Raw genomic sequence first — 12,423 nt, 5'->3', positions numbered from 1 at the left:
AGTCAAGACCTTTCCGATCTTTTTGCCAGCCCACTCTGGAAATTCAGTCCCCTTTCTTGGTTGCTGTCAGCCTCTTTATTTGGTGCGTTTGTCCCCAGTTGTTGCCTGGCCCAGAATCATAGAATCACAGAATGGTTTGGGTTGGAAGGGACCTTCAAAGCCCATCCAGTGCCCCCCCTGCCATGAGCAGGGACATCTTCACCAGCTCAGGTTGCTCAGAGCCCCGTCCAGCCTGGCCTGGGATGTCTCCAGGGATGGTTCATCCACCACCTCTCTGCCCAACCTGGGCCAGGCTCTCACCACCCTCAGGGCCAACAATTTCTTCCTCATGTCCAGCCTGAATCTCCCTCCTTTAGTTTTAAACTGTTACCCCTTATATGTCCTTTTCTGCAAACTCAGAGAGAGTTTTTGCAGCTCATTGGAAGCAATCATACCTCAAACTACTCCATGTGGGACATTATGAGTAAAGGCAGGCGGCCAGTTGTCCAGACTGGCCTGCGGTGAGCATCCGTGCTTCCTGCAGAGAATGCCTTATTAATCACTTTTCCCAACCACGGCTATATATAATTATCTTTAATTGCTTTTAAAAATCATTTGGACCTAGCAGCCTGTTTCTAGTGAGGCTGTTGGTCCTTCAAGAGAAGGAGACGTGACGGAGGTTGAGATGCTGAGGAACTTGCTTAGCATCTTCAAATCAACAAGGACATGCCTAAATTCTGCGATACTCATTATGCTCTTCCTTCCTAATAGCTAGAGGATTGCAGAGATTGACATTCTCACCAAACAGCATCAAATGCTTTCTGCCTCGACAGAGCTGGTGGAGGGATTCCTATCAGAAAGGACCTAATTGCTCATTTTCATCAAAAGGGAAACTTGCCACATTCAAAACAAGGATTTTTTTTTTTCTTCTGAAAGAGGAGAGACAAGTCTAACTCTCTTTGTGAATGTTTTTCATTCCAGCAAGGAGCAGTGACCCTAAACTCTGCTATTTTGGGTGTTCTCAGGATCATATTTTAGGTAGGCTGGTGACTCTTCCATCCATCAGTCGGGTTGAATGTTCCCCAATGAAATCTCCATCATGTAACATGAGGCTTCTTCCTTGAGGCCAGGAAGACATTTCTTTTGCCCTACACACTAATTTACACTGACTGCCCTGTGCAAACAGTTTGGGGAGCAAGTCCTCTCTGGGAGAAGGGTCCTTAGCTCATGAGTGACCTGAGGTCAGAACACACATGTTTCTGCTGTGGTACCAGCCTAAGACACCCACCTTTCTGGAGCTCCTGTAGAAATGAATTCAGTGTGGCAAACTGAGAGTTTACCTCATAAGCACTTATCTCCTGTACATGAGCAAACCTTCTTCTCCAAAGTCAAGGAGAAAAGGCATCTTAGCTCCTACAAAGGCCTCTCTGTGGTTCTTCACTTCATGGAAGACACATCATGCTGCGGTTTCAGCTTCTCTCCATCACAGCTTCACTTCGATCCTTTGTTCAGTCTCATGCCTGAGCTTCTCCATTTCTCTGGATGGGTGTTGAGTTTGTGTCATTTGTGTCTTACCCAGAACAAGGAGCCGTGGTCACCGGGGACACAGGCTGGTACCTCCTGGGTAGCAGCAACTGGGTCAAAGGAGGGAAAGCCCTTCACCTTCTTGAATTGCTAGAGAGCTGGAAATGTCTCTTTTTGCTATTTGAAACCTTATGGTCTCAAAGACTTTGTTTGTTTGTTTGTTTGTTTCAATACTTGAGGTTTCTGGACAACCCTCTTCTTTCCAAGAAGATTCAAACCCACAATTTTGCAATGACTTGGAGATGGTGTCATGTGTGGTGTTGACCTTTCAATCTCTTTATAAAGCTGGAAGACTTGAGAGGGTCTGAGAGCCGTGTGAGCCCAGTGCTCACCAAACCCAGCTCCTAGGAGCAACTTGCGTTCATCTCACCATGCCCGCTCATCTTTGGTGTTGTCTTGAGACACCAGAAGGGTTCCCATGGGGAACTGGAAGCTCAGAGCTGGTATCTTACTGATGGGGACAGAGCACAGGAGTGGAACGTGCTGAGCTGCCGTGTTGCAGGACAGGCAGGGACACGCCGAGCGGTTGAAGGTACCTTCCAGCCACAGGTGTCATACATTATTATCCCACCTGCAGACGTTGTTCTCATCAGTCATTTCTAGAGCATCGGAAACACACGTGGTGCCAGGTGAGGGGAGCTTGTTGCCACAGGGGCCATTGTGGTCTGCTCCAGCCTGGCTGGGCAGTAAGAAACACCATGGTTTCCTTCTTCCCATCTGATCTTTAATTTTTTTTTATATGCGTATTATTTTTCTTTAGAGAAGCTGTGATACGCGAATATGCAACTGCTAAAGCTGAAGTTAAAAACTCCCACCCTTGATCATAGAATCATTTTGGTTGGAAAAGACCCTCAAGATCATTGAGTCCAACCATTAACTTAACACTGCCAAGGCCACCTCTACCCCATGTCCCTGAGAACCTCATGTCCGTCTGTCCAGCCCTCCAGGGATGGTGCCTCCAGCACTGCCCTGGGCAGCCTGTTCCAATGCCCCACAGCCCTTTGGGGAAGAAATTGTTCCCACATCCAACCTCAACCTCCCCTGGCGCAACTTGAGGCCGTTTCCTCTGCTCCTGGCGCTTGTTCCTGGGGAGCAGAGCCCGACCCCCCTGGCTCCAAGCTCCTTTCAGGCAGTTCAGAGATCAGAAGGTCTCCCCTCAGCTCCTGTTCTCCAGCTGAACCCCCCAGGTCCCTCAGCCACTCCATCACACTTGTGCTCCAGCCCCTCACCAGCTCCGTTCCCTTCTCTCAACCCACTCCCACAAACTCCAGAGTCGTTCCCATTTAAGATGAGGTTAGTAACATCTTAAGCCTTGTCGCTGGCTCAAAAGCAGTTGCACGTCTGTACCCAAACATCTGTCGAGCACGAGGAACATTCCTGCTCGTCTCAACACAGAAACCCGATGGCACCCAAGGTGCTGCTGACACTTTGCGTTTCGTGCTTTGCTAAAAGCGGTGACGTTTGCAGGGGACGGTGCAGAGGTGTCAGCAGATGTGATAGAGTGTGAATAGCTTGTGGCACTAACAGCGTCACTGACATACTTTATATCTAACAGATGTCATCGCGGGGTACGTGTGGTGCCACCTTCAGACCCTTTCCAGCCTGGTGTGAGAAGAATCCCTGTTTTCTGCCCTGTCCTGCAGGCAGCGGGACGTGGATGCTGGTGGTCAGAGCATCCATGGCAGAAACCAGAGGAAGCTTCTGAAATGGAGCCAGAGCAGCCCAATATTCCAACTTTCCTCCTTTTTGTCATTTCAAGAAGGGGAGAGAAAATAGAGATGAAATTAGTTCCAAGCAATGGTCCTTTTTAATACCAGTTCTATTTATGTCCAGCTGCAGGTTAGACAGCAGCGCCGAGATACATCTTTGGTGTCAATGTGCCTGGGAGTTGGACTAGATGACCTTTGAAGGTCCCTTCCAACCCAAACTATTCTATGATTCTATGATTCATTTCTCAGTGTAACCCTGGTTCACTGTCTACAGATAAATTATATATCCCTATATATACTTACTGTTTGGAAGCAGGGCTCTGAATTCAGAGCCATTTATGTGATATCCCCCACAAATCTACTACATTGCAGGGATTTAACAGGTCACCCACCTGCCAGGCCACATGGCATTACTTCCCAATTTGTAGCCAAAGAAAAAACTTTGCCTGATAGTTCCATACTTTACATAGACACTGAATTACACGTGAATCTACTTACATGGTGGTAAAAGGGCAGTATAAATTAAATGCACTCCTGAACTTGTTCTTATCTGCATATTACTGAGCTGTCCTTATCTGCTACCGGCTTTGCTTTACCTCCAAGCATGTAAGAGAGGAACCTCTTACTCCATGAGTGTATCTGCTCTCCTACCGTGGTGCTTCAGGGTTCTGGTTGTAGGCTCAAATCACTTGGATGAGACTTTGCCAGGACTTAATTACAAATATAAGCCAAGCACCAATGATAGTTGTTGCCTTCATGAAGGAGTACATGACGAATTTGAATCTTCTTACTAAATAGATAGGTCCAGAGCACCAGAGGTTTGACCTATTTGCTTGTCCAGCATCTCCCAGCCCTCAGTGTCATCGAATCATGGAATCACAGAACAGTTTGGGTTGAAGGGACCTTCCCAGCTCCCCCAGTGCCCCCCCTGCCATGACAGGGACATCTTCACCAGCTCAGGTTGCTCAGAGCCCCGTTCAGCCTGGCCTGGGATGTCTCCAGGGATGGTTCAGCCACCACCTCTCTGGCCAACCTGGGCCAGGCTCTCACCACCCTCAGGGGCAACAATTTCTTCCTCATGTCCAACCTGAATCTCCCTCCTTCAGTTCAAAACCACCACCCCTTGTCCTATCGCAACAGGCCCTGCTCAAAAGTCTGTCCCCATCTTCCTTATGGGCCACTTTTAAGTACTCTTTCCAAAGCCGCTGCCTCCCCAGAACATCTTCTGCTGGTCTCACCGCTGCCCTGGACCACACCATCGCACAGCCCAGCCCGTGCAGACGTGCCCCGAGGATGCTCGGCCTCTGCTCACAGCGCCCACAGGCTCTGCCCGACCACCAAAGCTGACTCCTTGGCTGGAAGATCACATCCGCCCTTGCAGCGAGGTGGCCGGGAGCGTCGCAAGCCCTTCGGGAGTGTCAGTCCCCGTTGCGGCCGCATACCTTGGCGTGTCAGACAAAAGGAGATGATCAAAGCAGGGATGGCGAGAAAGGAGGCTCTAACCCCATCCCGGCTTGGTGCCTCCGCACCGGCTCTTTGATCCTTGCGTTTTGGGGGGGTCCAGCCCTCCGGCCTCGTACTGACCCCAAAGTCAGCACTTCTTTGAGAAGGTGGATGGTGGCAAAGCCATGAGAGGGCTCCCACCGAGCCACGGGGCACTGGCGTCCCAGGTGGGACCGGATTCGGACACCTTGATGGGTGCGGGGACACCCGGCAGCCTCGCAGGCTCCGCTTATGTTTTGTTAACACCTTAACCAGCATCACGGGTGGAAATGGAGGCAAATAACTTGTTTCCATGTTTTTGAGAAAAACATTTTGTCTATGCAACCTTTTTTTTCTTAGGAAGCTAACTGTTTCTTTAGAAGAGAGGTGTCTAAAAGGCTTGGGAGAAACAAAAAGGGAATTGTACCCGTCAGCTCTTAAGGTCAGTTTTTATTATTATTTTGAAGGAAAACCTAACGAAATTCAGGCTTATCTCTAAATTGCTTTCCCCCAGCTTTGTGCTTTATCCAGCAAACTGAGCATCAAATATTTATGAAGTTATTTGTTACCATGCACTTTAGTCGTGAGACCGTCTCTCAAACAGTGCGTCCAGTTTTGGGGTACATAGAATTTAACTATGTAGAGAAACTGGGAAGTGTCCAGAAGAGAGATTTAACACCAGTATTTCAAACAATAATCTGCCTTGCAGAGAAGAAAAATGAGGTTTGTCTATAGATTTTAACAAAGGTGATTTAATGATCTCTGAATACTTTAATGGGAAGGAAATTTCTGGCAGGAGATGGCTCCTTGGTGTAGCAAATAGGTAAATGCAAAGCTGGTGGTCTGAATGTAGAAAAACACCAACCATGGGATGGTTGATGGTCTTTGAAGTGAGATATGGAGAGGTCTTGTAGCTCCACTGTTGCTTGGACTCCTTAACCAGGGGCTTTATTTCTTTTGGAAAACATCTTATGCGATTGAATCAAAAGGTTTTCAGGTGAGATGGGGAATTTCTCAAATTCCCTCACCTGTCAGGTCACCTTCAGTTGTCTGTAGGTCTGAAATATTCCTTAGCAAACACCGATTTCCTCATCTCCATCCTTAGCAAACACCAGTTTCCTCATCTCCATCCTTAACAAACACCGGTTTCCTCATCTCCATCCTTAGCAAACACCGGTTTCCTCCTCCCCATCCTTAGCGAGTGGATCCATGGAGAACGCTTTGATTTTTGATGTCTGGGAAAAGTTTATCCGAGCAGAGGAGGAAGAAGCCTCGCTGTCTTTAAATCATTCAGTATACAGTTTCCAATTTTGGAAAGCCTTACAAAATTAAGCACAGGTTCAGATTTCTGGTTTTGGCCCCATCAGCGTTCTTTCAGCGACTGTCAATTAAAAGAAGATCTGAAATATCTGAAAGAAGAACAATTTAGGCAGGCTTACTGTGGGAATGAGACCATCAGAAACCCAACCAAGCTGGATTTTGACCCCAAGTAAGCACGTTAAACCAAATTTATTGCGGTTCTGCTTCTCAGTGGAGTTTTACTAGGTTGAAGGTGCAAGGAAGCCTCAGTAGACCTGTACAGAGGTGCTTTCACACCATGGTTATACCAAGCTAAAAGCAGAGGTGCCTGGTGACCGTCATGGGCAGTAGCTCATCTGTCCAAGGAAAAACATGATCTATTTTCCCCGAGGACACTGAGGGCAGAGCAGAGTCTGTTAGCGGTGCTGGACATGTCCCACTTCTCCGTCCAGCTGTGCACAGAGCCCACCACCGTGCAAGCAGCAGCTGCTGGTCCCTCAGGGTGCTTCATGGTGCCGTTTATTAACCGTGGTCCTTGTTACATCTCACCGAGCTTCACTAGGAGTCCAAGTCAGCTTGGCACTGCCCTGATGGCCATAAACTAAAGGAGGGAGATTCAGGCTGGGCATGAGGAAGGAATTGTTGGACCTGAGGGTGGTGAGAGCCTGGCCCAGGTTGGGCAGAGAGGTGGTGGATGAACCATCCCTGGAGACATCCCAGGCCAGGCTGGACGGGGCTCTGAGCAACCTGAGCTGGTGAAGATGTGGTGAAGATGGTGGCAATGGATGAGCTGGGAAGGTCCCTCCAACCCAAACCATTCTGTGATTCTGTTCTGTGTCTAATGGCCCAGGAGATGGCAGAGAGCTGCTGGAGGGGCTGGGAGAGCCCTCCCAAGTTCCAAACTGAGGCCACCACCACATCTCCTCACTGGCCCTGCTGAGGCAGCAGCAGAAGACGCGGCGACCAGCCTGGTCCTCCCTTCCCCCACCTCCCGGCACAGCATCCCTCAGCCCGTATGACCCTCCCCCTACCAAAATTGGCTGCTTTCTTCCTTCTTTCCCCCCCCCCACCGCCTTTTTTTGGCTGAGTGATGAGCTGTATGCCAAATCCATCTGCTCCTGTCTCCCCTAGCTGCCTTCCATCTCATTCCAGGATCCCTGGCAGCCAGCCTAGACCCATCTCTCTCCTTGCACTCCGAGGAGCACATTCCTTTCTACACCTTTCCCCGAGCTGGGATAGAAATGAGTATCAACCCCAAACAAAAAGCATCTGCTTTCTGCCTGCTTCTGCTTCACCGGCCGCGCATGTACGCTACACCCGTGTCAGCCACGAACGCAAAACACACACAACCCCCCCTCCCCAAACTCGCCCGCCCCGCACCCAACGCGGGCTGACGAAACTTTGGGCGCCGCGAGCCTTCCTCACACCCTCTCCCTCTCCGTCTCCGCAGCACCAGCTGTGACCACCGCACCATTTGTTCCTCCAGCCCACGCCAGCATCTCGGAGCCAGTTCTTTATCACCCCAATTAGCCTTGTCTGTGCTGATGAGAGGAGAGAGGCTCCCACCGCAAGGCAGAGACGGGGGGAAGAGGGAGCTGGCGCACGGTGGGCAATGCAAGAGGCGATTCCCTTCCCTTCGGCTTTGTTCCCCAGGAGGGAGGGATGGATTTCACCAGGTCAGGAGCACCGCGAAAAAGCCAGCGCTGTCATCCCGCCTGCATTACCTGGGTGATGCCGGTTTATGTAAACAGTTGCCTCAATAAGGTCAGGGAACACCGTTTCTTGGGGTTTTTTTCCCTTTTTTCTTCGTGCACTTGGCTGTCTGGTAGAGGGAAGAGGAGCGTCCTCAGGCCACACCAGCTGCCGGGTGTTGTGACGGGTTGTGGCTCGCACTGGCTGTGTTTCTGGATGAGTTCGAAGATGCACTTTGGCTGTGTCCCCAGTGAGGATCGAGCTGCATCAAGGGAGGCTGAGGTTGGATGTGCCCCAAAGGGCTGTGGGGCATTGGAACAGGCTGCCCAGGGCAGTGCTGGAGTCACCATCCCTGGAGGGTTGGACAGACGGACATGAGGTTCTCAGGACATGGGCCAGTGCCAGGGGTCAAGTAATGGTTGGACTCGATGATCTAGAGGGCCTCTTCCAACCAAAAGGATTCTATGATGAGGATCCCTGCATCTATAGCAAAGCTTCCAGTAGCGATTCCCCCTTCTCCCACTGTCTCGTCATGATATCTCCTGTGCTGGGATGTCAGGATCTGAGGGGTCAGTGGTGCTCATGCATCCATCAGCATGAAAACCTGCCTTTTTTTTTCCGAAAGCAGCCCCTGGTAGCAGTTTCTGGGAGCAGTGCTTTTGCACCACAGTTCCCTCAGTGCTGTTGGGAGCTTGTGTCCGTCACGGACTTCTCTTCTCCTGCATTCACTGGTGAAGGCCCTTTTCTGGTACGGACCTCAGCACTGTCACCTAGATCCAGGCAGGGGCACAAGTAGATCTACCCCATTGAGAGGAAGAAGATGGACACAATTCCAAGCCAGTCCCATGGTGAGCACTCAATTTCCAAGGACAAAGCCACCCCATACGAGGTGGGCCTGGTCTCATCAGTGTGTTCCCAACGGGGTAGAACCTGTTCCTCAAAGCACCTTCCATGGCAGGTGTCCCTTGTTTGTGGTGTTCCCAGCACGGCCATGACCAAAAAGGACCCTACTGGGAATCTTCTTTGAGACATGAGAAACTTGGCAAGAAACTCTGTGGTCTCCAGATCTATTTCACGATGCCGTGGCCAGTGGAAGGTTGGCCAAGCAGGTCCAGGATGTCATCTGCACCAAAACAAGCGAGATTACACTTTCCAACAAAAAACCCTGAGGGATTCAAAGAATGAACTAGTACTCAGGAGGTCGATTAGTGAATGTTGTATTAATATCTGTAGCCTACCACTTGAATGCTTCTCCCTGTTCTTCTGCATTTGATTTCCCAGTGAGACGAGTAAGTTATTCCCAGCTTCTGAGCAGCTTAGACAGTGTTGCTGTGGAGAACATCCCTCCTGCACCTGTCTCCTTGGGGTGGATGCACCCCTTGGAGCTCCTCTAGCTGAGGCTCTAGCGCAGTTTGTAGTATCTGCTTTATTAAAGTCAACCAGATGTGCAGGGATTCCTCCAGTTCAACCAGTCCCTCCCCAGCAAATTTCTTTCACCTCTTCCCAGGCTTCAGAAAGGGACTTAAGTGAGGTCAGTAACAGCTCCAAAGCAATGCCTGGGACCGATTATGTCTTTGGAGATCTTCAGAGGAGTCCCTGAATGTGTGTCCATCTTGCATTAGGCGTTCATTTGCCCGTCCTTCTGCCCAGACACCATAATCTGGCTCTGAACTGTCCCACCTCAGTTGTGTCCCTCCCAGACCCATCCCATCTAACAGCATTGTGTACAGTCTTGCCATGAATGAAGAGGTTGTTTCCCTCCTGGACCCATGGGAAGGAAGCCCAAAGGACCTACAAGCAGTTACCTCAACTATCTCCTTCCACCAAAAAAGCTCAGTTCTACTTAACCTGTTTTTGATGGGTTTCATATAATTTGTGCTGAAAAGTTCACACCACAGAGACACCACACCTTCCCTGAGCATTTGGTTGCAGCACTTTGCTCCGTCCCACCAGGAGACCCTTCCTGCTGTTCAGCTTGGATCTCACTCGCTGCTTCTTGAACTGTGTCCCAAGAGAGTATGACCAAAACGTTACTCCTTTCTTCTCTGCTGTCGCCTCTTGCACATGCAGAGCCTACCATGCTACCCTTGAGCTTCGCTCTTCTAGACTCAGCCCATCCAAGTCCTCAGTGTTTCTTAGAATAGTTTGGGTTGAAGGGACCTTAAAGCTCATCCAGTGCCCCCCCTGCCATGAGCAGGGACATCTTCACCAGCTCAGGTTGCTCAGAGCCCCGTCCAGCCTGGCCTGGGATGTCTCCAGGGATGGTTCATCTACCACCTCTCTGGCCAACCTGGGCCAGGCTCTCACCACCCTTAGTGTAAAGTTTCCCTGTAGGTCTTGCTTTCAGACCACTAATCTAGGCTCCACCAAGGCAGACGCGGTTTTCCTTGGAGCTCCCACCGCTCCGTCCCGCACTGGAGATGAAGGGACTGGTGGTTCTCCATGAGCTTTCTGCAGAGACGTCCCAGTAGTAGGTTGGGTTTTGCTCTCTCCGAGGTGCCTCACGTCCACCAGCACCAGCATAGATGCTCAGGGTTGGACCACCCAACTCCAGATCATTTTAAAGCCCTTCCCGCCTTGTTATTTTCTTACCAGTGGGTGACACCACCCAGCTCCAGTGCCTCGGAGCTTTTCTTTCTGTCTCGGGAAGAAAAATAAGACAACAATAGGAAGAAAAGCTGCGTCAGAGCCAGGCAGACCGGAGTTAATCCTCCCTCAAAATGGATCCCGGCGGTGCCGGTGGAAGTGCGAATCGCCTCTCCCGCACCTTTGCTGGGTTCTGTCCCCGTCACAATGCTTCACTTTGTGTTTCAGCACAGAAAGAAATGGTGAAGTTGCTAATAATGGCACTAAAAGAAAATATGCTACATCTGTTATGGATAGCAGTACAAAATTAGCTGATCACACCTCTGACACCCAAGATGTCTTCACTTAAAATACTCGTTGGCTTACTTTACATAATTTGCTGATTATATTTAAAAGAAAATACAATTTTGCAATTACTGTTCTTTCTGGTGTGCTATCTATGCATCATTTTCTTTTTATGTTTATATATTTCTCCTTCATTAGTGCAGTCTGAAGGGTGATTAGATCCCTTCAAACATTTTACAGAGGTTAAACGTTGATTAAGATTTAATTATTACTGTAAATAGCTTGGAATGACATATGGTGCAAAAACCTGACATATGTGCATTTGAATAAATGAAGTGCTATTTCCCATGATGCTTCAGTAGCTGTTTAACAGCTTTGCTGAAGGGTTATGTTGCACCTCATGTTAAGATTGCTTTGATGTTATATTTTGTTGGGTTTTTGCAGCTGAAAGCTAAGAACAGTTTTTCCAGTTTTTAAAAACATTGAATATTTTAAATACCTAAATTGTTTTGCACAAATTTTTGCTAATTTGTCTAACTAGGTTAAACATTTTCAAAAGCATTTCGATTTTTAACGTGGGTTCCTAGCATTGTGTCAGCAACAGCATCAAGGCAATGTATAGGATTTCCGAAGGTCTGATCTCGCAAGGTGCCCCGTCCTGGTTGGGAGCGGGATCTTTGCTTGGCGTGGGATCCAGGAGCACCGCGATCCTTCCTGAGGATGCAAAGGTTCGGAGCGATTCCACACCATGGGACAGCTTTGTGCAAAGCAAACAAATTAGGAAAGGGCTGAAGATTTTGTGCAGACGGGGGTGGGCAGATTTAATCTCTGATCCATCATTGCTGGAGGACGTAGAGCCTGGTCCAGGAGATGAAGGAGGGTGTGTTGTCCCCTCTGTCACCATGGCTTTGTTGGGTCCCTACGGGTACAAAACTTGCAGCTTTGGGACTGGATTCCTTGTAGCACCATGTGAGGGGACCTTGGATGTGGGATTTCTCCTGGAAAACAATGGGTGGGATCCGTTTGATTCTCAGAGACGATGTAATTCCTTGAATATCGCAAGGCAGGGAGCATGCGTTATTTCCTGTAGCACAAATCAGTCCAAACAGGGATGTTTTGAGATGTGAGCAGAGCAAAGCACATCAAAATGACATGGAAAATACAAGATCGACAAGGTATTATTTACATATTCCGCTTCTCCACATTAATAAATTGATCTATTGAGCTCCTGCTGCAGCACAACAACATGATGCCGATTCTGATCTTGCCTTCTCTTTAATTTCACAGATTGAGACGTCTCGGCTGGAGCCGGAAATCGCAGTGGCCACCACCAGTAAGACTGTCGTCTACAATAAAGGATTGTAAGTGGAAGCGGACAATCCCAACCCAGAAGAGCTGGGGAGGGAAAGGGGCAAACTTGAGATCTCGACTAGGAAAGAGAAAACAACAACAAGATAAAACAAATGATAGAGCTCAGCGATAGTAACGTATTACCACTCCCGGCGAACCGGGAGTAAATTAACACTTGCAGAGAACTGACACCTCACACCAGTCGAAAAGATTAATATTTAAAGTTTTAAATTAGCAACAGGAGCAGCAACAAGAAAATAACATTCAAACACTTTAGAGAACTAGCTACAGAAGAATCTCAGAACTTACTAGCACTGCATGGAGGGATGTTTAACGGCGTGTTTACATCGTTGTACCTAATCACATGAAAGTAGGCTTCACCGAGCAAGTTTTGTTTTCACTGCGAATTAAACCTCCACACTGATACTGCACAAAACTAATCCTGTAATCCTGCAGA

The 12,423-nt window shown here is 48.9% G+C and overlaps 1 protein-coding gene across 5 annotated transcripts in view; it reads left to right on the top strand.

Annotated features, from left to right (window-relative positions):
• The window catches only part of SFXN5 (sideroflexin 5), a 97,849-nt gene extending 85,447 nt beyond the window's left edge, over positions 1-12,402 (top strand). For 3 of the 5 annotated variants that reach the window (XM_065060185.1, XM_065060187.1, XM_065060188.1), the window contains one exon: positions 11,904-12,402. In XM_065060185.1, the coding sequence (XP_064916257.1) occupies positions 11,904-11,981 (78 nt within the window). In that variant the 3' untranslated portion in view covers positions 11,982-12,402. Of the gene's footprint in view, positions 1-5,114; positions 5,197-11,903 lie in introns of all 5 variants that reach the window. The other 2 variants (XM_065060184.1, XM_065060189.1) reach the window with 1 other exon arrangement.
• Positions 12,403-12,423: the final 21 nt, after the last annotated feature.

The sequence above is a fragment of the Columba livia genome, chromosome 4 (assembly GCF_036013475.1).
Source record: "Columba livia isolate bColLiv1 breed racing homer chromosome 4, bColLiv1.pat.W.v2, whole genome shotgun sequence".
Classification (NCBI taxonomy): domain Eukaryota; kingdom Metazoa; phylum Chordata; class Aves; order Columbiformes; family Columbidae; genus Columba; species Columba livia.
Note: the sequence above shows the minus strand (reverse complement) of the source record. Positions and strands in the feature narration are given on the sequence as shown.